Source organism: Oryza sativa, chromosome 1, assembly GCF_034140825.1.
Source record: "Oryza sativa Japonica Group chromosome 1, ASM3414082v1".
Classification (NCBI taxonomy): Eukaryota; Viridiplantae; Streptophyta; class Magnoliopsida; order Poales; family Poaceae; genus Oryza; species Oryza sativa.
The window spans coordinates 38,295,795-38,321,809 of record NC_089035.1 but is presented as its reverse complement, the minus strand read 5'-3'; the positions used below and the strand labels follow the sequence as shown (position 1 = coordinate 38,321,809).

Sequence of the window (26,015 nt, the reverse complement as noted above, 5' to 3'; positions counted from 1 at the left end):
TACATTAGGATTTAGGCGAAGCTTTAAAACAAAACGGGATGGCACACAATGCCATTTAATTTTGTTCGTTTTCTACCTGTAATATGAGCAACGATGTTGTATCCAGGTTGTCTGCATATGATGATAAATGAAACGCAATATACAAATAGTAGCACAATAGCAAAGAATCATTTGCTGGTAGAGATCTTATAATGAGTTCAGAACACATAATATAGTACATCATTACTAGTTTCTACCGAACGTAGAGGCCAATAACACATTGACATACCTCTGTCTGCTGATCTATATTAATTGTTGTTTGACTACAACTTGCCAAAACTTTTGGAGTACCACATCAGTAGAGGCACACTCAGTCCTGATGTGTCTGCTGATTTCTCTCGAGCGTGTAAGCTTTTAATAGATCAAGTCCTAAAAATATGTTGAGCAGATTCATTCCTGCCATGCCAAAAAGAGCTAGTGGAAGCTCAATTCCACTATCAAACTTGTGGGCATCAATGATCAGTTTGTATGTAATCAGTATGTGGCATGCCACCCTTGCTGATACAAATGTAGTCCAGTTGAGGACCCATTCCAGTTTCACAATTTTTCTGTTGTAATCCCGAAATCCAGCCATTCGCCTCAATTTCCTTATGTGCAAAAATACGGAGTGCAGCTGTAATCATAAACTTGGTCAGTATGTGCTGTGTACTAACTCCAGGTAAGTCATTACAACTAAAGACAACGCCACCACCCTAAACAAATAATTATTAACAATACTTGCAGCAGTAGAGATGAACTGAAGTACTTACTCTGATAGAGGCTTATTCCCATGTTCTTAAGACATGAACAGTTTCCTTATATTCTCTAGCAACTTAATAGAGTAAAAGACAGTCTGTACAGTTATTTACCAACAAAGTATTCTTTGCAAAAACAGCTCTAAGCCTCTAATATCATATACAACCCTACACGCCATCAATTCAATCTCAGTAACAATTAGTTAGACATGAAGGTTATATCAAATATGTATTACATGAGCTTGCACCTTTTGTGCAAAGGGCAGAGATACAAAATGATTTTTACAAACAACTACTGAATATGTCACACTTGAGACAAGCTGCCACCAAGATGGATAGCTGGTTGCCTGGTTGTAATGAAGGCTAAAATTTGTGCAATAGAGACTCCTTATACTGAAACACAAATCTATCCCTTTGAGTGATAAGTGAGCAAATTAGTTTATCCTGGTTAAAAGGTGGGGTCAAAAATTCAAAATTTGTCTGAATTGCCAAAAAGATGAACTTTGTCTACACAACTAGAGTGCCCAAGAATGAGAAGAGCTAGGCGTACCTCGCATACAAGAGTTAGAATTAGGTAGTTGATCGTCACATTCCGATACAGAGCTAGTGTAAAGCAAATGAGCAGAATCAGGTGGTGCATGAGAATTCCAGGAATCCGTCCACTGTACAGTCGGTAACGAAGCATATCTAATTGATCATAAGCAAAATAGCCACAAGAAAAGCACAGAGCAGAATATGCTCCAACCCAACTGCCACCAAACAATTCTTCATGCTCAAACATGTTCTTGAGGTCCTTATTATGCCATCGGTTGACAAGAACAAAGATAACTGCAAATACAACAGCATCCAGTCAGGAATGGAAGACATACGGGATAAAGCTGATTTACAGGCATAAGAATTAGAAATAACATTTGGTGGAGTTAATGGATGAAACTAAGTCCACGTATTCACCAAGATAAGATGGTATTTTTTAACACGTATAGTTTTTTTGTTTAGAGGCTAGCAGTTTTGTACAACACCCTTGCTAGTCATAATTATGTGCCCAAGAAGTGTCATGAAAAAATAGTAGGACGGCTATTGTCATATAAATTAGTACGCACAAGTCATGGCCACGACAAGCCAGTCCCCTTCTTTGCTGAGCACAATTTATATCATTCCACATACTCGAGTTCACATTAGAGTAACATAGTCATAGGCTGTTGCAGAGGTAACGTAAGCGACTATATGCTGATACAAAAGGGTACGATGACCACAATTTATATCATTCCTTATACTCAATTTCACATTCGAGTAACATTAGATTGTTGCAGAGGTTTGAGTATATTCCAATACAAAACGGGGGAAAAGACAGTCCTATGTTAAACAGAAGATGTTTTTTTGGTGAAGAAATGGAAATGTTTCCAAGCCTGTTGGCTGCCAGCTACTTGGAAGCACACCACCTCTTGGAATCAACATATACTAAGTAATGTGGGATGTAAGCTATCTTGGACAGTTCCAACCAAAAAGAGCTTAAATGAAGACAAATTAGTAGATTTTGCATTACCACTTTGGCCCACAGAAGCAGCACTAAAACTAGCACTATACAGTAGGATTACATATTCCATGCTGCTTCCCGTTCCCTAGTACTGAACCAAAGCATCAAGCATCAACATCATCTAGTTTACCTACTGTTTAATCCTCCACGCGCGTCTATGTCCTCAAACTAGCGTAATGTTGGAACAGAGCGTACGATTTCGTGTATCCGATGGATCCTAAGCACGGGAATAGGGAAAGCCACGGAACCAAAAGTGGGGGGTTTGGGGGGTGAGGGAGAGGCCAGACCGGAGGCCGACGTGAGCGAGGAGTGCAGGAGCGAAACGGCGGTGTTGACGAAGAGCGGGTCGCGGGAGACGGCGGCGCGCACGGCGGCGCTGGCGGCCTGGAAGAAGGCAAACCCTGCGGCCACGGGCGCCAGCTCCCGCCGCCCGCGCGCGCCGATCTCGAACCCCACCGACACCGCCCACAGCACCAGCGTCGCCGCGAAGAACGCGCTCGTGTCGCGGCCGCCGCCGCCGCCGCGATGGGGCGGAGGAGGCATGGGGCTCGTCGTCGTCGTGGCGAGCGGAGAACCGCACCGCACGATAGACTCCGTTCCCTCTTCCCCTCCCTCGGCGAGACGCGCGGCCCACGCGGTTGATGCCGGCATCTTTTATTATTGCTGGCCTTATCACTGACATGTGGGCCCCAGCCCAAAGTATATAAATTAAGGCATTTGTACATTTGCTAATGGTTTAAATCCTTGTTGAGAGATTGTTACTAGAAAATTATAAAAATATCCCTAGAATTATCATTCGAGTGACATCGTTATAGGGTTTGTTTATTATGTTGCCACTTTTAACTACACCAAAAGAGTCAAGTTTTGGTTAGACTATAAACCAAACACATACTCTCTTCGTTTCATATTATAAGTCGTTTGACTCTTTTTTAATTAAACTTCTTTTAAGTTTTACTAAGTTTATAGAAAAATATATCAGTATTTTCAACCTAAAACAAACATATTTATCAAAATATATTTAATGTTAGATTTAATGAAATTAATTTGATATTTTAAATGTTACTAAAACTTTTTTTTTAGACTTAGCCAAACTTAACCAAGTTTGAATAAAAAAAATCAAACGACTTATAATATGAAACGGAAGAAATACTTATCAATGCTACCCTACCAAATTTTGGTAATTCGATAAGTTTCTACTCCTAAAAAATTGTTTTACAAATTTTGATAAGTTAACAAACTAAACACAACCAACACTACCAAAATTTGATTTGATAGTGCCAAAATGTGTTAAAATTTGACAATGACAAATTTTAGAAGGGTTGAAAGTGCATACCATCTGAACAGCTCATAAATTTTAAAAAACAGTGGTAAATTTACAAATGCTACAGGTAAGTTCCAGACACCTTCAGAATTTGAAACGACAGTAAGGGAAATATAAAAACAAATTCGATTTTGAGAATTTGCAAATCTTGACACCATCTCGCTCGTTGGGTTGTCTCCGTCGAAGCGAGCGGCTCGATCCCCACCACCACCACCAGCAGCGGCAGCCTCGGCCGGCGCGGCGCGGCGAGGTGGGGAAGCGAGGAAGAGTGGGAGGGCTCTCGCCATGGCGTCGAAGCAGATGGAGGAGATCCAGCGGAAGCTGGCGGTGCTGGCCTACCCGCGGGCCAACGCCCCCGCCCAGTCCCTCCTCTTCGCCGGCGTCGAGCGCTACCGCCTCCTCGAGTGGCTCTTCTTCCGGTACGCGGCCACCCACGCCACATTCCCTATTTCCGCATCTCAATCTGCAAGGCTTGCTGCACAGTTGCGGGTAGATTTGGTCCGCGTTCTTTTTCCCCCTCACAGTCCCAACTCGAAATTGAGGGTTTCGTTTTCTCTTTGTTGCGGAGGCTCCTAGGCGACAGATCGCCGTTCACGCAGCAGAACTGGCAGGGGGATAGCCTCGACCGCGACGAGGAGAACAGCAGGATCCAACGTAAGGTTTTTTAGTTTCAAACATTTCACTACTGCTGTTGTTCTTGGGATCAAAGTGCGGTGCTGACATTGAAATGCTGGGGACTGTGCAGACCTGGCCGAGATTGCGAATTTCCTTGGTATAACGCCTTCGGTTGACACGGAGGCAATTCAGGTGAGAGAAATGGGTGTGCTTGTTTGTGTCATACGGTAACAGTTGTTGAATTTTAGCTGCTGTTATACAGGATCTATGAATTGTGAGAATGGCAGTAATATATTTGGGGTTAAATTGTCTTTGGTGTGCTCATAACTGTTCGAATTGCAGGGTAGAGGTAGCTACGATGAGCGTGTAGAGCTTCTCTGTCTCATTGTTGATCTAGTTGAAGCTAGCTGCTATGCTGACAATCCAGAGTGGAGGTTGGCTTTAAGCTTGACTATTTCTATTTGCAACGAAATAATACCCTTCATGTTATTCATACAGGACATAGTCATAAACATTGTCAGTTTGTGATAATTCAGTACTATTTTTTCATGAAACTTTTGTTCTAGGCTTCTAGCAATGTAAGAAAATAAAAGTATATCTGAAGAAAACATGTAAGAAAATAAAAGTATATCTGAAGAAAACTGAACTTTCATATACATCAAATAATCCATTAGGATCAACATGAGTGCATTGGAGACATAATTCCTAACAAATTGCTTTTTGGTAGTGTTGATGAGCAGCTGGCAAAAGATGTGCTGCTCGTAGATTCAATTGCAGAGAAACAAGCCCAAATATTTTCTGAAGAGTGCAAACTATTTCCTGCAGATGTTCAGATACAATCAATTTACCCCTTGTAAGTACTTCTTATCTGATAATTTTGTTGGTTGTAAGTACTCCCAGTTGAAGAAAAAGAGGAAAAGTAAGATGTTGAAAATCAGCTGTGTATGCTTCAAATCTTGAGTCATTCTCATTTTGCAGGCCTGATATAACAGAACTGGAGTTGAAGCTCTCCGAGTATACTAAAAAGATGTCAAATTTGCAACTGATGGTTCAGGAGTTAGCATCTAAGGTATGCGCTTAACAGCCACATAAACCTTGATAGTCTGTAGCATGTTCTATGCTATTTACACTGATGGTACAATTGCTGTTGCTCAGTATGACTATAATCCGAATGAAGACTATGCCGAGACAGAGTTAAAACTGAGGGAACATTTGCAATCGTTCCTAGAAACAGTAAAATCCTTCAATATGATCTACACTAAGGTGAATATCTTATGCAATGGTTTCTTTTTTCTTCCCAATTTCCCATACTTCTGCTGTACGTTCAGATAAATATTTTTGACATGATATCTTTTTCTGCTAACGGTTGCCATCTTTATGTGTTTTGAGTTTTACTTGTTAGATGATAGAATTGCTTTTCATTGTAGGAAATTCATCCTTGGACACATATGATGGAGGTCCCTCAATTGCATGGTTTTGGTCCAGCTGCTAATCGCTTGTTGGAGGCATATAACACACTTTTGAAGGTACTAGCGGAATATTTGGTTTATTTGACATTTTGTTGCTCATTTCAAGTTTTGCTTCCCTCTATGGTCAATGTGTCATGATCTGGTTATTTGAATTGGTGAAAACAAATATAAAAGGAGCTGATTAGCCGGTGGTCAATGTATGTCTTGTATTGCTATCAGATTATTTCAGAATAACCAAGATGCTAATATGGTATGGTATAATATCTGATAGTTCATTGATAGACCCATCTCTCATTTAAACTAATGAAAAATTCTAGAGTTCTTTTACTTCATATTCTTTTTAACTGATTAGCTCTGTGCGGTCTTCTTGCTTGTGTCTACTGTCTTCTGTCTGGTAAACTGAGCATATAAACATTGCTTGACTTGAGTGCCTATTTGTGATGTGCAGTTCCTTAGTAATTTGAGGAGCCTACGGGATTCGTATGCAGCAATGGCTGCAGGATCGCTTTCAGCATCTAATGAGCCTTCATCTGTCACCAAAATTATCTCCGACTGTGAATCTGCACTTACATTCTTAAATAACAGCCTTTCCATCCTTTCAACTTCTGTGGCACGGGAGCAGGGTGAGACTCTGAATTCACAGTAGCCTGATATCAGGATACTTGAATAACCTTGTAGCAAGTCGATCATTTGCTTTTTGTGGCTTGTAGTATTGCCGTTGTGCCAATTGTCGTTGTGTTCTTGTGTCTGTAGTTCGTAACTGCATAGATGAAAACTTTAACATTAGCTTATATTGAAATATCATGCCGAGAGCTCTCTTTCAAGGCTGTGTACGGCTGCACGTTGCAGCGGCTGCAACGCTGTACAAAATAATGTGCGAGGCGGCCGCAGCCGCAGTAGTGCAGCCGTAACAGGCCCCAAGTTTGTGCAGTACTTGTATGTTTTTTCTTTTTTCTTTTTTTCCCCCTTTGATTCTTTAGACAGTAGTAAGTTTCGCTAAGCAAATGTACCTTTTTTCCCCCTGAAAACGGTTCTAAATTTGACACATCAATGATGAATTGAATCAAGTCACAGCCTGCACGTTGAGCCACTTCCCGGCGCTTCGTTTTCCGGATGCTGCTGCCGTAAGAGCTAGCCTTCATCAATACTGTCCATTGTCCAACACTTGTATGTTGTGTTTGCTCTTCTTGATCTTTTGGCGGTTGCCAATTTCAGTGTACAGATCTTCAAAACTTGACACCATGGTTCTGAATCTTCTGATAAACGAAGGGAAAAGCCTGCATTTCTACAGAGCCACAGCGATGCACGCACTTGTGTTTGTGTACGTATAATCAGGCTTGACATATTTGCTTTCAAGAGTTCAAGACCAAGCATTTCCCAGTCCGATCGCAGCCACACGACGTTTCAGTTTTGGACGTCACAACGCCGCCGGCGTACGATTGTACGAGCTGAGGGCGATGGACTACCCACCACCTACTCCCTCTGTCAAAAAAAAAAAAAAGACAAATCCTAGGGTTTTTTTTTAACTTTGACTGTCCGTCTTATATGAAAATTTTTATAATTCGTATTTTCATTGTTGTTAGATGATAAAACATGATTAATATTTTATGTGTGACTTGTCTTTTTAATTTTTTTCATAATTTTTTCAAATAAGACGGACGGTCAAACGTTGAGCACGGAAAGCAGGATTTGTCTTTTTTTTGGGACGGAGGGAGTACTCCGTCTTTCCTAAAAAAACTCAACCCCTAAAATTTCAGTACACAAATAGTAGAGAGAGAAAATGTCACGTTAATACAAATTTATTACTATTGATGAGTGGATAGGAAAAGAGTATTGAAAGAATAAAATTTATCAATTTACGGTTTAAGAATAGATGAGAAGGTAGATATTGATTTACTCTAGGACAAAATTTAAGATTGGAACAGCTAGATTTTTTCACAGTTAGATGAGCTTTGAGATGTGTGCGTCAATTGGAGATATACTCCCTCCGTCCCATTAAAAAACAATTCTAGAACTAGATGTGACACATTCTAGTACAACGAATCCGGACAGATGTATGTCTAGATTCATAGTATTAGGATGTGTCAGTACTAGGTTGTTTTTTTTATGGACGGAGGGAGTAACAATTAACCAATGCATGCAGTGGTCAAGGATTGAGAACCCACGATCTGTCGAATGCTCACGTACCACTAAACCACCAAACTATGCCAATATCATAGTTATGTTACAATATAGTTACAATGTAATTACGTATCAATTATACTATAGTTATATCTAAATTTTTTTTAAAAAAAAACTTATCACTGTTTTAGATACTCCCTTAAAGATGGTAGTTAGGGCATCTCCAAGAGAATGCTAAACAGGTTACTAAAACATAAATTTTAGGAATTTGGTGAAAATCAGCCCTCCAACAGACTCCTAAGCATGGTCCCAAAATTTAGCCACCTCCAAAACCAGGACCAACCTGAACCAAATATTGGGCAACTAGAAGCGCTCCCAAATTTTAGTCCTCTCTTGGAGAAGGGGGTGTATTTTAGGCTAAATATGTTTTTGGCTGTCCCCAATACATGATTTTTGGGAGTTTAATTTTAGTCATCTATTGGAGATGCTCTTACTCCAGTTTATTTTGGGAATGAGAGAATACTACTCTACCTCCGAGGCATCTTCAGCCATCCACCATTCCAACCGCACCATAGGAGCAACTCCTTTGGGCTTCAGCGTCCGCAATATGGGCCACTTTAATTGGTCCTGGAATGAATATTAGACTCTCCAACAATACGAGTGACCTAAAGTGAACTTATTTCTCAATTGGTCCATGGAGGCCACACTCGAATCGAAATATGGGCCTGGCACATGGAGGCCCATTTGAAATGAAGGCGATGTGCCCTATTAGAAATGAATAAGTTCATTTCAGATCCCTTAACTTTACACCAAATCCGATTTTCGTTCTTAGAAACCAAAAATCAGATGCAACCGGTCCCTGAACTGTCAAAATCTGTGCAAACGAAGTCCCTCGACGGTTTGAAAGGCGATTTTGACTGATGTGACGTTTGCGTGGCTGGTTTGATTAGGACTTCGTCCCACGTAACATTGACATGGCGCATATGCGACAATTTGATCCCGGAAAAATAATAAAAAAACGTAAGCATCACGTCAGCCAAAACTGTCTTTCAAACCGTCGAGGGATCTCGTTTACACCAGTTTTTGACATATACAGATACAGGAGCCGGAGTCGGAGCCGGATCCAGAATTCCAGATACACCGTGTATCATACACGAACACGATCAATCACCTGATTCCTTCAACTGTTTCGTCAGCCATGACGAGCGTTTCTTTGGCTCTTTTCCTCCGAAGTACTAGTACTACATTCTTCTCCCATCCAGTCCTCAGCAAGCAAGAACTTGGGCAATCAGTTCACTGTCCTGCACTGCGCCTGCCGCTAACTAGAGATCGAACTATCGAAGGCAAGGCATGCTGCCATGGACAAGACCATCGTTCTGTACCCGGGCCTCTACGTCAGCCACTTCGTCCCCATGATGCAGCTCGCCGACGCCCTCCTGGAGCACGGCTACGCCGTCGCCGTCGCGCTCATCCACGTCACCATGGACGAAGACGCCACCTTCGCCGCCGCCGTCGCCCGCGTCGCCGCCGCCGCCAAGCCGTCGGTCACCTTCCACAAGCTCCCTCGCATCCATGACCCTCCCGCCATTACGACGATCGTCGGGTACCTGGAGATGGTGCGACGCTACAACGAGCGCCTCCGTGAGTTCCTCCGCTCCGGCGTGCGAGGCCGAAGCGGCGGCATCGCCGCGGTGGTCGTGGACGCGCCGTCGATCGAGGCGCTCGACGTCGCCAGGGAGCTCGGGATCCCGGCGTACAGCTTCTTCGCGTCGACTGCCTCCGCGCTCGCCGTGTTCCTCCACCTCCCGTGGTTCCGCGCGCGCGCGGCGAGCTTCGAGGAGCTCGGGGACGCCCCTCTCATCGTCCCCGGCGTCCCGCCCATGCCGGCGTCGCACCTCATGCCCGAGTTGCTCGAGGACCCGGAGAGCGAGACGTACAGGGCGACGGTGAGCATGCTCCGCGCGACGCTGGACGCCGACGGCATACTGGTGAACACGTTCGCTTCGCTCGAGCCTCGGGCGGTTGGTGCTCTCGGTGACCCGCTGTTTCTCCCCGCCACCGGCGGCGGCGAGCCCAGGAGGAGGGTGCCTCCGGTGTACTGCGTCGGGCCATTGGTCGTGGGACACGACGACGACGACGAGAGAAAAGAAAACACTAGGCACGAGTGCTTGGCGTGGCTCGACGAGCAGCCAGATCGCAGCGTGGTGTTCCTCTGCTTCGGCGGCACCGGGGCGGTCACCCACTCGGCGGAGCAGATGAGGGAGATCGCCGCCGGGCTGGAGAACTCCGGCCACCGGTTCATGTGGGTGGTACGAGCCCCTCGCGGCGGCGGCGACGACCTGGACGCGCTCCTGCCGGACGGGTTCTTGGAGCGGACCAGGACCAGCGGCCACGGCCTCGTCGTCGAGCGGTGGGCGCCGCAGGCGGACGTGCTCCGCCACAGGTCCACGGGCGCGTTCGTGACGCACTGCGGGTGGAACTCGGCGTCGGAGGGGATCACGGCGCGCGTGCCGATGCTCTGCTGGCCGCTCTACGCCGAGCAGAGGATGAACAAGGTGTTCATGGTGGAGGAGATGGGGGTCGGCGTCGAGGTGGCCGGATGGCATTGGCAGCGCGGGGAGCTGGTCATGGCGGAGGAGATCGAGGGGAAGATCAGGCTGGTGATGGAGTCCGAGGAAGGGGAGCGGCTCAGGTCGTCGGTGGCGGCTCACGGCGAGGCCGCCGCCGTGGCCTGGAGGAAGGACGGCGGCGCCGGCGCCGGCTCGTCGCGCGCGGCGCTGCGGCGATTCTTGTCGGACGTGGGCGGCCGCGAGCTTCGATCCGTTGAGACTTTACTACTTTGGGCCTTCCACGAGATTGTCGTGGCACGCATTGGGCTACCACTGGACTAATATGGGCCCAATATGGCCCAGTTTATTTTTGGCATTCTCCCGCTCGAGCGCCCCGTTGGGCGGGAAACCAATTTTGATGGGGGACCACTTTGCGTGTATAATTTGTATACTGTATTATTATTAACCGATAATTTGGATAAGCTAGATTGCATTGCGGAGTAATGTAATTTGTAAAGAACACTATGGTAGGCTGCAGATATAACTCTTTTCCTCTTAAAAAAATATACGTTTATACGATTGCACTTCTGGTACATGCATTCTAATCTTTACTCCCCCATAAAAAAACCAATACTAAATGTGACATATCCTAATATAATGAATCTGTATATGCTATCACCTAGAGGATAATGATTCTTTTGGGTTTAAATTCTATCCTACAATTAAAATGCATAGGCGCTTTTTACTATTACTTCCTATGTTTCATAATGTAAGACTTTCTAGCATTGTCCATATTCGTTCAATGCTAGAAAGTCTTACATTGTGAAACGGAGAGAGTACCTTATAAGCACATTTTGTGTAGGTGTTTATTCACTACTACTTTTATATCCACATTGTTCCTGTAGAGCAAAGACATCTTAGACATGGGCTAGGATGTATTTATACATCTGTGCACGTATAAATTTCCGTATTTAGAACGAAGAAAAATAACGTGCACAACTTTATACTTGAGTACGTTGATCGAGAGGACCAATTTACCCTCGGCAAAACCCACCGTCACTGCTACCCAACTCCGTTCCATGGCCTCCGCCTCCGCCTCCGCCCTCGCTTTCGCCTCCGCCGCCTAGCCTCCCTAGGGTTTCGGGTTCCGAGATCCGTGCCGCCGCAATGCCCGCCTCGCCGGAGCAAGCCGTGCGCGAGGTCGGCAAGCGCCTCGCGCAGCCACGCCTCGGCAAGGACGCCCTCGTCAAGCTTCTAAAGGCGAGCAGCGTCGCATCCTTGGTTTCGTCTTGCTTAAATCGGTCTAAATCAACCGCGCTTCCATTTCCGGTGGAACGTTGTTTCGATTTTCGAGCTTTCGAACTGGTTAGGGGCGTTCTGTGTTGCCAACTAGAGCGGTATTTGCTACATGTATTGGTAATTTCTCAGTTGGAGATCAGGGGGGCACTTCAGCCTCTATATATGTGGCTACCACTACCAATGTTATGAGTTTTTTTGTTGACGCTTTGGCGAATTCGAGTACCATGCTGCATTTTCTAATGATATTCTGCTGATCCGCTCACATGTCCACGCGACACTGCAGTAACAATGTAGTAGTGCTGAGGAAGTTGTGTATCCACTATGCCTGTGTTTGAAAATTTGAATGAATAGAGCTTCCGAGTAAGTCTCTGACTTAGGGGTTTTAGGGTCATCTCGGTAGTTTGTAGAAAATTGATTTGTCGAAATTAGTTTTGGTATGCGGATATTTCTGATTGGCATCCAGTAGAGGAGTCGATGGCTTAATTTTGTGTTCATGCGAATTCGAAGTAGCCATAGAGACTTCAGTTAATTCTTATATTTGATTGGGTTAAACAGTTGTGCCACTACATGTTTGTCCCAAGTTTTCCTGCCTTTTGAATTGCTGAGTTGAAGAAAGTTGCTCTCCATTGTAAACTTAGTGGGTAAGGAATGAATGATAACCAAGACTTACACCTATTCATTGCCTTAAATTGTGATTCACACTTGAGCAGTTCAATCTATTTTTCCTTTTCCATTTTACATGATAGTTTCTCTGGCAGATCTACTGGGATTAAATTAATTTTTATTTGCCTTATGGCAAATCCAATTCTAGTCACTTGTCTTTGTATTTTATTGATGGTCAAGGGCACTGACTATGTTCAAACACTTTGTTGAAAGTTGAAACTCTGTTTAACTATTCACTTGCTCTTATTAGACAAATCGTTGTGATACCGTCTCAACAGTCCAAAATTGAACTTTGTAGTGCAGCCAAATGCACTTTGGAGCTACTGATGAACATTCAAATACTTAACTGGCATCATTGTAACAATTATAGCTTCAAATAATACACGAGTCGATGTTCTCAGCTTCAATTTGCTGTTAACTGATTGCTTCTTTACATTATCTTTTCTCTGAATAGGTTTATTCTGTACTTCCATAACTGCTTCTGATATTTTTTTCTGCAGCAAGCTGAAAGTGCTTTATCAGAGTTGAGTCAGTCCTCCTCTCTGCAGGAGGCTCTACATCCTCTGAGTAAATCTCTGGTCCAGACCACATTACTTACCCATAGGGACAAGGATGTCAAACTTCTTGTTGCAGTTTGCTTTATTGAAGTTATGCGTGTCCTTGCACCTGATCCACCTTTTAGTGATGAAATATTTAAGGTATTTAACCTAGTCCACCTTCAATACTGATGATTGGTTATTGCTGACTTCTTCAATTATTTCCTTTAGTGACAACCTGATAGGTACTACCTAATGACCATTTTTGAATAGGATTTCTGAAACAGTAATCATGTTAGATTTATTTAATTTAATTTAGTGGCAGAGAAAATTTTGAGCAAGGACCATTCTCTCTTGACACTCTGTTAACTCCTTTTTCTCAGGAAATATTTAGGCTCTTTATCAGTGTATTTGCAGACCTTGCTGAAACTAGCAGTCCATACCTTCCAAGAAGGATTTTGATATTGGAAAATGTTGCTGCACTCAGATGTTCTGTAATTATGCTCGACGTTGGCTGTCAGGACTTGGTTCTTGACATGGTCAGGATTTTCTTCTCAGCAGTAAAGTATGATTGAATCTACTGTCATGGTTTCTGTACACCTATATTTTTTACAAAACCTCTAGGATAACATCTTTATTTAGTTTATTATGGAACTGTTTACAGGCAAGGTCTTCAGCAGAGTGTATGCCAGGCTATGCTATCTATAATGACCCAGATATTAAATGAAAAAGTTACTCAACCTCTCCTGGATGTGATTTTACGCAATTTAGTAAAAGAGGACAAGGTGAGCTTTTCACTGCCCATTTATTACTGGCGCAGAGTGTTGCTTTCTAAATCTGTAGTTCTGTACTTCTTCATGTCAGTAACTTGGATATTTGGACACCTATTTTACTTGTTATTGACAAGCTGATGCTAATTTGCTTCTTGTTGCCTGTGCAGGGAGCATCCCACAAGCTGGCCGTTGACATCATCCAAAACTGTGCTGAGAAATTAGAGCCCGTTCTTCGTACTTTCTTGTCTTCGTGCATTTTCAACAAGGATGTGCCAGCTAATGAAACCAGGAAACAACATCATAAGATTATCCTGGAAATGTTCCAGTGTGCACCCCAGATGCTTTTTGCTGTTATTCCACACTTAACTCATGAGCTCTTGGTATGTTATTTCGTGTCTCCTTTGATATCCTTTTACATGTGTATTAGCCTTGATCGTGTATTTTCTGCTTGCTTAGAGCGACCGTGTTGATATCCGGCTGGAGGCAGTTCACCTGATTGGGAGGCTTCTTGTATTATCTAATCTCCGGTTTGCTCAAGAAAACCAATTAATTTTTAAGGAATTCTTGAAGAGATTCTCTGACAAATCTGCAGAAGTAAGAATTGCTGCAATTGATGCAGCAAAAGTCTGTTACATGGCTATATCATCTGGAAATGAAGCAGAAGATATTCTTAGTAAGTCTGCTATTTATATCTGTTGCTATTACATTCGTATTTCTATATTAGAGTCCTCTTCACGTTGATGAAAATATTGTATTTGGCAGCATCACTTGCAGGCAGGCTATTGGATTTTGATGACAAAGTGAGGATCCGAGCTGTTGCTGCAGTCTGCGATATGGCCAAATCAAATCTAAACTCATTTCCTGCTAAGGTAATATTGCAAGCAGCAGGGAGGCTACGTGATAAAAAGGTCAGCATAAACTATTGCATTTTGTCACTACTGCAGGTTTTATTACGGTGCCTCACTTAAACCTTTTTTGTAGGTATCTGTCAGAAAGCATGTAATGCTTAAGTTGCTAGACCTATACCGAGATTACTGTAAGAAATGCTCAAAAGGGATTGCCACAGTTAATTTTCACTATGAACAAATCCCAGCTCAACTTTTAACACTTTGTTTTGATAAAGATAGTGAAATATTCAGGTTTGTGCTTTGTAACTTTGTAATAGGATCATGCCATTAATCAAACTCTCCTGATTCTGACCTCTTTTTTATGGCAGGCCACAGAACATGGAGCTTATACTTGCTGAAGAACTCTTCCCTTCATCACTTTCTCCAAAAGAAAGAGCAATCCACTGGGTTGAGTTCTTCTCTTATTTCAAACCACAGCATATTAAGGCTTTGCACATCATCTTTTCTCTGAAAAGAAGGTACATACAGTCATATCCGTAGCATACAATATGTAGATGCAGTAGATTCTGTTATTCATGGTCATGCTGAAAAATATTACTTTTAGGTTGCAACTGGAGATGCAGGCATATTTATCACTTCGAGCAAAGAAGGTTTGTAAATCATCAACAGGCAGGCAATGTTCAATTAGTTGACCTTTAATTGACTCTTCATGTGTTGCAGGAAGAGCCTTCAGATGAAATACAGAAGAAATTTTGTGCATCATTCAGAAATATGTCTGTTGCCTTTGCAGATGCCTCTAATGTTGAAGAGTGCTTAAAAAATTTGCACCAGCTGAAAGACAATAACATATTTAAGGATTTGACTGAATTAAGTTATGAGGGCAGCAGTTTTGCAACAGTCCAGTCGATAAGAGTAATATTCTTTTAGCTCTTATTTCTGAAGCTGACAAGCTGTATACTGCTTAGTTTCTCCATTGCTTTGTTCCATTTATATTTTAGGAAATCCAATCAATATCAGCTTATTGGGATGAAAGAGGGAGGGGGAAGGGACATTCTGGTTTGTACTTTAAAATGCACTGTGCAATCAGCCAGTGTGATTCAACATACTAATCCACATTGGCATATCCTGCTTCATTGATATCTGTGCTGACTTCCTAATGGACCAAATAACACTCATGGAAACCAGGAAGATAATCTCTTCAGTGTTCTAATGTTTGGTACAACGAGGAAAAAGGGGAGGGGGGTGGGTGGGTGGGCTACATTAATATCTATTTTTCTATTATAGTATAGTATCTCAAAGAAAGTCAAGTTTGGGCAAGATTTTTTACATGGTTCTGCAACATCATCTCATCTACATGTGTGTTTTTTTTGTGTTAATTAGATGACTTTTGGGTTGGGGTTTACATGAGTTTCCACCGCATGTTTACCCACACATATATAGGCTATCTATATACTTTCTCTGTAAGCCTAAAGTGCATATGGAGTAAGATAAGTAAGACTGCAGTTTATACAACGAGTCCAATATTTGCATATTTGTCAGCAAGCAACGTAAAGTGGATTTTCCCTGTTCTGTTGAAATACTGAGTGGTTATTTTGATCGAGATGTGAAAAGCAGTCAGTTTTGCAATTTCTGTAAGCCGCAAGACCCTGGGTGGTCTGATGTTAACAGATTATTTCTGCATTTGATTAACTTGGGTCAACCCAAGTTTATCCATAATACCTCACAGAAATTGGATGAAAAAGCGCACCCACCAGGCTTTGAACCTGGAACCTTCTGTAGCTGTATTAAAGACAACACATGATAACCTCCTGCTTGGGTTTGCTAGGTGCCTTAGAAATATTAGTTTTGTACTTTTGTTCTTGCATAGCTGTTTTGAACATCATATAAGCTCAGTGAATGTAGTTAATAATAGCATGTGGTCCGACCAATAACCTGATATCTCAACCAAGTCAACTACTGTTCCTATCCTTATAATTACAGCTATTGCCATTTGGATACACACCATTGGATTCAACTTAAATCTATAACCTTTTCTCTTTTTCTCTGTATGAGGTATTGTAATTGTTTTTTTTCTTCTTTTGTACAAGATTTCTATCCTCACACTGGTTGAAGTCCATAAATCTTCTTTCTTTGTTTATACCTAATTTCATGGCTGCAGGATTTATTTCTTAAGAGAATTGGTAACAAACACCCACTTTACAATTTCTGCAAAGTTCTGTCTGTAAAATGCTCACATTCAATATTTAATTGGGAGATGATCTATGCCATTCTGGAGGTTCTTTTCTCCCACAGAAATGAATTAACCAATCATGTGGAGGCTGCATGTGATCTTTTACTGGTAAGTATATATTTAATAGGAACTGGGTTAATTGTTTCTTTTCAGATTCTACACTTTGCTAGAAATCTGCAATTGTTTTACGTAGAGCTTCATCCTTGCTCCTTGCTTGATGCAGTCTTGTCTCACGTCCCTTTAGTTGCAGCAATGACTACCATCTAGCCAAAACCCATAAGCACAATAATTGTCTTTATCTCCATGGGATACGCTTTTCATTTCTGTTCTGCAGCATGGCTTGTTATTCTTAGATCCACTAGTTTAATTTAAAACGTTTTGACTTTGTATGTGCCTTTTCATCTTTTGGATATCTCACTCATAAATGTAAACATGCAGCTAGTTTCAAAGGTGTTTCCATCATTATTCCAAGGCTCAGAGGAATACTTGATAAAGCTGTTCTCAGAAGAGTCGGTCTTGATAAATGAAAAGACACTGGAAATGTTGGCACACTTGGCAAAATCAGGATGCCATTTATCTATTGATTTCAGGTAAAATACAGTTGAGAATTTCTTTTTGGCAGGGAAATTGTGCTTGAAGTGGATTCTCTTGATTTGTCTGTTCGTTGATAATTCATCTGTAACAGCTTATGTTTGATTTATCAGTATTTTCTGTATGTCTTAACCTGTGATGGACCACTTCTTCATTTCCTTGCAACATGTTCCCTAATTCTATGATATCACATGGCCTTTTTCTGAAGATTTTAATGGATTATTTGTTAGAAAATTTTAATCAATGGACCAATAGCACATACTTGCAAACTCCAGGTTTTTTTTACTTGAGATAAGTTGTCCATGTCATGGCCGTCCCTATTTTTTATTATCTTTTATACATGAACATTATGTTACATGGTGTAAGTGAATCTGGTTTTGCCTCTACTTGCCAGTGATGATGTCTACCCATTACTGGAGCAAAAGTGTATAGAAGGAACACGTGCTGAATCGAAGTATGCTGTCGCAGCAATTGATTCACTAATCCAGTCCCCAAATGACGAAAAATTTGCCAGATTATGTGAGGTAGGTGCTAGCTACTGTAGTGCTTCTTGATGGTTGACTATATTCCGTATTCCTATTCTCTCAGTTCTGCATCTACAATCTGTTTTCTTGTTTCAAGTTTGAAGTTACCTGATTAAAAAAGAACTAAGCACTGACCTTTTTATATTATGTTCTGTTACATGAATGATGCTAGCTCGTGTTATGACCTATAATTGTTGCATTAACAAAAGCCATTACGTGACTTCCAAGTTGGATAATTCCTACTGTTGCATAATGTTCTGCACGTCAATTCTGAATTTGTTTCGTACTAGCTAATGTCATTTTGTTATCGTGCTAGAAGGTTTTGTGAACCCTATATTTCGCAGCAAACCTCCAAGATATTGGACAAGATGAAGGTGGAGAACATGCTTAAACATCTTGCCATTCGCTGACAATGTCATTAATCGATGGGCCGTTTTTTTACTTGTATACCTATCTAGTTTGCTCAGGATCACATTCTTACTCTTTTTTTTTTCTTGAGCACACAAGAGAATAGGACCACATTCTTACTCATTTTCCAAAATTTATGCTTTCTTTTAATGGATGACGCTGGCATATGTTTTTATCACACCATGATAATGCTGGATTTATCTCCCTTTTATTCTGTTGTGTAAACTTCAAACTGCCAGCTGAGAGCCTGAGATATGTGGTTTTAAAATGTTTGATTCTTGGCTTCAAGAAAAATGTATCAGATGATGTATCATGTTATGATCTATATATCCATGCTAGTCGCATCTAAAAAAGTTTTCATGACATGATAAAAGTATGAATTGAGTAATCAAGGACAATATTTAATATGATTCACTATTTCCATACTGAACGTATACTGCATTTAGACTATTTCCAAACCAGATATTTCCTTACTTGGTTTAGCATGTTTCTTTTCTTTAGTTGATGCCATGTGTGTTATATAACTTTTTTGTTCTACCCCGCAGAAAGTTGTTGCTGCTCTAGATGATAATTACAATGTACCAACACTATTACAGTCTTTGGGCTTGATATTGGAGCATTCCCCTTCTATGTATAAGTTATACGACAAGAAAATTATGAATTTTGTCCAGGATATTTTATGTTCAACTGAGGTATGCATTTTTTTAATGGCAACTTGACGAATGGTGGTAGACTAAATTGTTTATTGCATCAGTGTATTATGTCAACAAAGATGGTCATGACCTTATGCTATGCTTTATGCAGTTCATTTCAACACTTGGACAGTTGTCACCTGACGACAATTCTGCATGCAGTTTCTCCTGCAAACTGAAGGCAAGTTCATTGTGAAAAATGAAGGATTCAACTCATGGTGATTTGAAGTGTAGGTCCAAATGCATATAGAATTCACTAGTGGACTGACATGTTCGTAGAACAGAACTGGCAATTGCAGGGTTCAAAAGTATTGTCAAGCATCCCATGAGTTTCAACCAAGAACTCCTCGCCAAAAAAAAAAAATCAACCAAGAAAACATTGTATATAGCGGGAGAAAAAGATAATTCCAATCTATGCTTTTAGGGTTAATTAATTCGCTGATATTTGTCCTTTTTTGTTTCTACTTAAGAATACTGTGTTCCCAAATAAAAATATTGGTGGGATGCTTAAATATGTTGTGCACAAATCACTAACCTTTCCTAGAATTCATTAGATATTCTTCAGGATGGGAGTTATACACTAGGATTTCAGAATGTTTATAGGAAGGCTTTATCATTTGTGTTCTGGTCTGATCTCTTTTGTGTTTTTTTGTAGATTTATTGTCTTAAAACTCTTGTCAAAAGTTGTTTACCAAGAAGCACAGTCCGTGATAGAATTGAGCATTTTCTGAAGATTCTGTTAGATATAATTCTTGAAAAGTTCAAGGCCATTACTCTATGGTTTGTTTTATTCTCCCCTCTCACATTCTATTATGTTTTTTTTTTCTGCATAGCTGTTTCACTATTCTAACTTTCTATGTGCGGCTTAATTGATTGCCATGATACTTGACTGCTTGTTACTGAGTATGAAATCTGAGATGCATTTGTTGATTAGCTTTTCTATTCTATGATAGATGTTTGAGCACTATTGAAACACATGGTTTTTTGTGGCATGTCAAGTTTAGTATGGATTCTGGAAAATTTAAAAACTTTCTTTAGAATAGAAGTAAAATCAAAGCAATTATGGACATGGCTGATGCCTTAAGGTGCTACAGTTAAGTTCCATGTGGCTTCCATGACTCATGAGGCTTCTTTTATTGTTTTATCTTTGTTACAACGAGTTAGCATAGCTGGTTGTACAAGATAGTTATCTAGTTTTTGTGTCTGCAGGATAATATTCACATCAGCCATTAATTTTCTTGTCTTATTATATGGATCAATTGGCAGTGCATCAAGGAGACACTAGATAGCACATAGTTTGGGTTTATGATTAACTAGTATGAATTATTGTTTGTAAACTTTTAAGCTATACAAGCTGCACTAGAAATTCCGTATATTATCCCTGTAACTGAAGTCTACTAGATGACGATCATTATCTTTATATGTATATTTTTTTCTTGCTTAATACAAGTTGAGCACTTATTATATTTTCTCTTTTCTTGCATTCAGTGAAAATGATAGGCCATATCTGAAACTGGCTGCTGGGAAATCTGTACTACAACTGGCTGCATTATGGGATTCACAAATTTCACCAAAATTATTTCGCAGTGTAGTTCTCATGGCAAGGGTATCGTCTATCTATTTCATAATAAGATTAACTTTTGTGCCTGCTAGACTTTCCCAGAACTATTTTACAATCTTACTTCTAGAAGTCCACTGATTTTGAGGTTTAATGTTCTGTTTTAACCAAAGATGCCTGTTTGCAGGAGCCATTTTCATTACCTACTGTACTGTACAAGTCAAATTTAATTCTTCAGAGAATTGTCACAGTTCCATATTTTAGTATTTACTCTTCTTAATATTATTGTGCGTTGCATCCAGGATTCTTCATATACTGTTCGCAAGTCATTCATCTGCAAACTCCATGACCTTATAATGGAACATGCAATTCCTATTAAATATGCATGTGCTTTTGCGCTGGCATCAACAGATTGCTCCAGAGATGTTCGTACTGAAGTAGGTGTCTTCTGTTCTTGTTTCTATTAACGTACTATACAATCTCATATTGTATGCTTTAAGGTGTCTTCTTTCTTTTGACCTGTATTTTCCCTAGTCGACAAGGTACTTAACTGAAGTGCTAAAGGAGCAAAGAAGATTATTTGTTCATCATAACACAAAAAGGAAAGAGTCACTTGTAGACCATCCAGCGTATGCCGTGGTTTTCTTGACCCATACCCTAGCATATGATAAGGAATTTCCCATGAAGTTATGTGAAAACAAGATCTCTGCGGAATTTTGGAGGTGTTTTCTTGTTTGAGATGTTTGCATAACACTTTTCGGATTTTTAGTTAGTACATGTGTTTGGGAGTTTTTGAAGCTCTAATCACTTTCTCCTTTGTTCTATTGGCAGCCCACTTGTTATGATGTTGAGAACACTCATTGAAATGGATGATGAGCATGGTCACAATACCAGTTCTGTTCCCATTCTTATGGGGATCTTCCGTGCTATTCAAATGGCTGGGGATTTAGCTGAGGCTGAGGATCTGGCTGAGTGTGGGATCACTCATGTATATTTCTTTCCACTATTTTGATATTTCACATTTGCATATCAAGATTTTCATCCAGCATTGATGCCTAAACTCTTGTCACAGAAACTGCATATTCTCTCAAGAATAGGGTTGCTTATTGTCAAAGAACTTGATAAGCACTGCAAGATGTCAGATTCTCCACGTCACTTTCCCTTGCCCTCATCTTATTTCAGAGTGTCTGGTAGCGCAAGAAAAACAGATGTGAGTTATTCTGCCTCATTGTTCTTATACTTCATTTGAAACTGATGCTTAGTTATTTCTGCATTAGCTATTCCACCATTCTCTTATGTAGGAATGCTGTCAAGGAGATCTCATTAGTGACAGTTTTGTAAAGAGAATCCTTGGGGCTCATGGACCAGTACACCCGGTACATTCTATCTGCAATTCCAACTATGTTCTGTTGTATTTTTAGCTTCACGTTGGTCAAGAATGGTCTTATAGTTCTCTACAAAAAAAATGTATTTCAGGATGATACAAAATGTTCTGATAATGCTGAGAGGGTATCAACAGAAGTTGCTCCTGACAAGGAAGCTCGTTCCTCATTAAGCAACATCGTGGGACAAAATGCAAGTTGTCATGATAAAGGCAAAAGGAACAAAAAACAGGATCAGACTACTAATCATAGTTTGGAAAAAGAGAAGGTGTCATCTTGTGGTTCTGCTGGCACGAAGTTGTCATCTCCAGCCTCTTTGGGTTTAGCTAAGGAAGCTGATTCTATAGACAGCATCTCTCTCTTAGAAAACCAGAATCGTCCAGAGAGTAGAAGCTCCACTGGGGAAACTAGAGCTTCGGAGACAGATCATAACTATTCTAATCGCCGAGAAACTGTGGTATGCATATAATTATTAACCAGTTGGTTCAGTTCTTGTGATGTTCGACTATATTTGCAGGCGCTTTTGGCCATATTCTTTTGAGTTACTTTATTGGTGAATTAACATGTATACGATTTACAGATGAAAGATACAGGCACGGTGCTTGTTGGGTGTCGCATTAGATTGTGGTCAGCACGTGATATGTGGTAAACTTGCAGATTATGGAAATTGCAAACTGTAACTGTTTGATCAATATATTCTTACATGCTGTTCTGACTTGATGTAGTTATATCTGTGGAACTGTTGAGACATATGATCAGTCAAATGGCTTTCACAAGGTACAGTTATAACTTATTACTACCTCCATCTTAAAATATAAGGATTTTGGGGGTTGGGCATGGGTATTAAGGAAGTAGGTGGAATTAAATGGGGGAGGGTTATGATTATTTGAGAAAAGAAAGTAGGTGGGGAAATTAAATGGCGAAGGATGTGTTTGGTTGAGAAGAGAAAATAGGTGGAGAAGTTGCTATGTGTTGGGATGGAGTAGTTATTACTGTCGTTTTTTGCAATGTCAAAATAGTACTATTATTTTTATTTTGGACTGCAAATTATCTGTCTAGAATGTATAGCTAGTCTTTGTTTTACAATTCTCCCTAAATCTTGGCTATTCTTGTTAATTTCAAGAATTGTAAATTTGTAGTTTAAGACTTTAATCGTAGTTTTTAGTACCTATTGTTTGCTGATTATTTGTGACTACAAACTTATGTTTGCGGTAAATTTATGTGACAATTTGAATGTTGTGATTTTTCCTATGGAACAGAACTGTGCTACTCAAACTTGCTTCATCAACTTGATATCTACTAGTTGATTCAGCAGATCTCATTTGTGAGATTTATAATTGCTGGCTGCTGCTAGGGTGGATGTTCCTGACGTAGAAAACTTTATGCCTACAGCTCTTCCATGAAACTTTCCTGATTAATTTACGCTTAGCAATTTGTAAACGCTAAATGGAATCTTTAAGTTCTCCATATGAAAATATTTTCATATTTCCAGCTATCTAATTATTTGTGCATGATCGTGTCTAAGATTATCTATGAAAACGGCGATAAGGAGTTAGTGCGCTTGGAATGTCAGAAGTGGGAATTCATTAGTGACACAATTTCAACAGTAAAGGTAAATCCTGGTGATTGCCTGTGATCAACCTTTAAGTTTGATGGTCGATTGGACTATATGCTGATTGGCACATGAACATTTATATATGTATATTGATTTTTTTCAGGACATTCCCAACTCCCATCCCAGATGCTGGTAAGCAGACAAGCAGTTTAACATGTTTTTCTTCTCCAGAGATGTTTTTCCACTGTGCTGCATTATTCAACATTTGCATGTGTTATACATGATTAAGATGACATCAAATGCCTTGAATATGTTTTGTAAATACTCCTTCCATCCTAAAATATAAGGGATTTGGATGGATTCCCTGTTGAGATTCGTAGTACTAGGATATATCACATCCATTCAAAATCCCATATATTTTGGAACGGAGGGAATAATATCTTATCTTGTGATACCATGTTTATGCTGATCATATTACTTCAAGAAAATCTAGATTTGCTAGTTCTGTAAAGAGTATCCCATCAGATGATGATATTCTATCATGCAAAGTTTGCTTGAATGGCTGGATTTGTCTATTTCTGTTACCTGTTTCCTTCTCTCTCAAAATAAAAAAACTTTCCTAAATAATAATGGCTATTCATGTTACAACTTAGTTGAAGTATTTGAAAATTGCTTAGTTAGGGGACCTTTTCCTTTTCCTGCTGTGTGATTTCATTCATCTTTTTTGTGGTGGTATAATAGTTCCATTGCCATTGTAAGTTAACTATGCAAATGTCAGTTATTGGGTCTACACGGTAATTGGAGAAATGGGTAAAATTGATCTAAACATGCATGGCTCGTCTTAGTGCATGAGCATTTACACACTTGAATTGCGGTATAGCACAAAGGATTGGGTTACATAAAACACTTTACACAAGGAGAGATACAATATGCACGCACTTGCAGCATGCAATAACAACTTGGCACATTCAGTTAACATTAAAAAAAAAAACTTGACACATTCATCTGGACTTGGCCTGCATAGCTAGAACCCAGAACGAAATTGAGTGAACTTCAGAAGCCTAGGTTTCTGGAAAGCTGGTTGGTACTTTCGTGTACAACATTATAAGTGCATCTCTACCAATCTGTTTCATCCTTTAAAATGAAATAACAAATTATTCTTCCACTATTGCATATATAGCTTGGTAGTTTCAAAAGGGGGTTTTCAATTTATTCTATAAGAAACTGCTCTTGTTGTTTACGGTGTACAAAACTGGCAGAATCAACAATGTGATGTAGGCATGTAGCACTAGTAAGATGCATGGCTGTTGGAACTGTAGTGAGCCGTTGCTTTCAAGGTTTTATCCAACTTATGGTGATACTTGTCCTGAATCCTCAATAGTTCTTTCAAGAGAGTTCGTGGGAAGGGTTCAGCTGATTCTCAAAACAAAAGGCAAGAGATGTTGCTTCCTGGCTCTTCTATTGTCTGGTGAGAAATATTATGTATCATTTATTTAGGAACTTTGCCTAACGTGCAACACAGGGTACTCACATCTCAGCTTGTAACAGTGATCCTGATGAAGATGGTGATATTGACGACAATTTTGTGAAGCAGCCTTTTTCAAATAACAGAACAGGTAAATGAGTTACTCTATATACAATGTCTAAGCAAACAGTACTTAGAGTGGCATTATCCAATTTGGTTTTCTAGGAATGCCTGCATGTTTTGAAGTGATAAATATCTGTCATTTTCAGAACAATTTCCATAATTTATTTTTGAGCTAGGAAGCCTTGAATTGTTAGAAATGTTCCAATCAGCATTCATTTGGAAATGGCAATGCTGCACAGTCAATTAAGTTGTCAGCACTGACCAGTTGGGAAGTTCTTTTGTCTCCTTTCATATTTACATCGATACTGACCCATCGATTCCAATTTCTTTAGGAGTCGCTGGCCTCAAGAAAAACAGCAAGAGAGCGTTGGATTCGAGTAATGCACAGACCAGCTCTGGATTAACTGCTTTTAACCCGGTAGATAACGTAAGTCAATTTGAGAAGAATACGCAGAATTCCTCTTTGGTTCTTTTATTTACCTTCTCGAGCTTTTTTTTTTTTTTTGAAAACTCGAGCATCTTCTTTGGTTCGTCAATGACTCCCCTTTTTTGGCCAGGTTCGGTGTACTAGATCAAGGAAGGTGCAACTGTAAGTCTAAACATAGCTGATTTGTGTAGAATATTTATTCTCAGGTCGGGAATACCTGTTGTGCATCAGATAATGAGTATTGTGGCGTTTACAAAAAATCTTGTTTGCATCACCATATCACCTTGTAAATACAAAATAGATAGTCAGATGAGCATATATATCATTTGTTGATCTTTAGGCGATTTGCCATTGACAAAGGCAACACTGGTTTGTTACTTCGTTTTGTTCTGGATCGGCCACTGGAAAAAGTGGCACAGCCGTTCAGCATAGTCAGTAAAAGTCAGAGCACGTGTTTTAACTTTGAATGAGAATTACTGGTACCTTTTTTGGATTTACTTCGAATGCGAAATGTGGCAAGAGCATTTCTGAAAGGGTTCCTTTGGCCGAAATTTAACAT

The 26,015-nt window shown here is 40.4% G+C and overlaps 4 protein-coding genes across 4 annotated transcripts; 3 read left to right on the top strand and 1 right to left on the bottom strand.

The window, feature by feature from the left end:
* Positions 1 to 149: 149 nt before the first annotated feature.
* LOC4324931 (uncharacterized) lies at positions 150 to 3,098 on the bottom strand. The gene is made up of 3 exons (XM_015765682.3): positions 2,595 to 3,098; positions 1,324 to 1,601; positions 150 to 652 (listed from the first exon to the last, which is right to left on the bottom strand). Exons 1-3 carry the CDS (start codon positions 2,956 to 2,958, stop codon positions 350 to 352), a joined length of 945 nt encoding a protein of 314 aa, XP_015621168.2. The 5' UTR covers positions 2,959 to 3,098; the 3' UTR covers positions 150 to 349.
* Positions 3,099 to 3,771: 673 nt separating this feature from the next.
* Positions 3,772 to 6,633, top strand: LOC4324930 (AUGMIN subunit 7). Its single transcript, XM_015772438.3, has 9 exons — positions 3,772 to 4,047; positions 4,197 to 4,282; positions 4,374 to 4,435; positions 4,586 to 4,677; positions 4,971 to 5,096; positions 5,222 to 5,312; positions 5,399 to 5,506; positions 5,671 to 5,769; positions 6,161 to 6,633. The coding sequence occupies exons 1-9, from the start codon at positions 3,914 to 3,916 to the stop codon at positions 6,356 to 6,358; spliced, it is 996 nt and encodes a 331-aa protein (XP_015627924.1). The 5' UTR covers positions 3,772 to 3,913; the 3' UTR covers positions 6,359 to 6,633.
* Positions 6,634 to 9,083: 2,450 nt separating this feature from the next.
* Positions 9,084 to 10,868, top strand: LOC4324929 (UDP-glycosyltransferase 1). The gene has a single exon (XM_015766838.3). The coding sequence runs from the start codon at positions 9,192 to 9,194 to the stop codon at positions 10,722 to 10,724; it is 1,533 nt and encodes a 510-aa protein (XP_015622324.1). The 5' UTR covers positions 9,084 to 9,191; the 3' UTR covers positions 10,725 to 10,868.
* Positions 10,869 to 11,413: 545 nt separating this feature from the next.
* Positions 11,414 to 25,929, top strand: LOC4324928 (sister chromatid cohesion protein PDS5 homolog B). Its single transcript, XM_015766840.3, has 32 exons — positions 11,414 to 11,642; positions 12,845 to 13,042; positions 13,264 to 13,445; positions 13,545 to 13,665; positions 13,821 to 14,033; positions 14,110 to 14,326; positions 14,416 to 14,561; positions 14,635 to 14,792; positions 14,870 to 15,019; positions 15,106 to 15,151; positions 15,222 to 15,413; positions 16,660 to 16,839; positions 17,170 to 17,321; positions 17,717 to 17,846; positions 18,800 to 18,946; positions 19,059 to 19,127; positions 19,602 to 19,726; positions 20,435 to 20,552; positions 20,807 to 20,941; positions 21,039 to 21,226; positions 21,336 to 21,492; positions 21,577 to 21,714; positions 21,806 to 21,880; positions 21,981 to 22,343; positions 22,467 to 22,531; positions 22,612 to 22,663; positions 23,412 to 23,498; positions 23,605 to 23,633; positions 24,823 to 24,909; positions 24,990 to 25,057; positions 25,362 to 25,456; positions 25,587 to 25,929. Exons 1-32 carry the CDS (start codon positions 11,550 to 11,552, stop codon positions 25,620 to 25,622), a joined length of 4,212 nt encoding a protein of 1,403 aa, XP_015622326.1. The 5' UTR covers positions 11,414 to 11,549; the 3' UTR covers positions 25,623 to 25,929.
* The last annotated feature ends 86 nt before the right edge of the window (positions 25,930 to 26,015 follow it).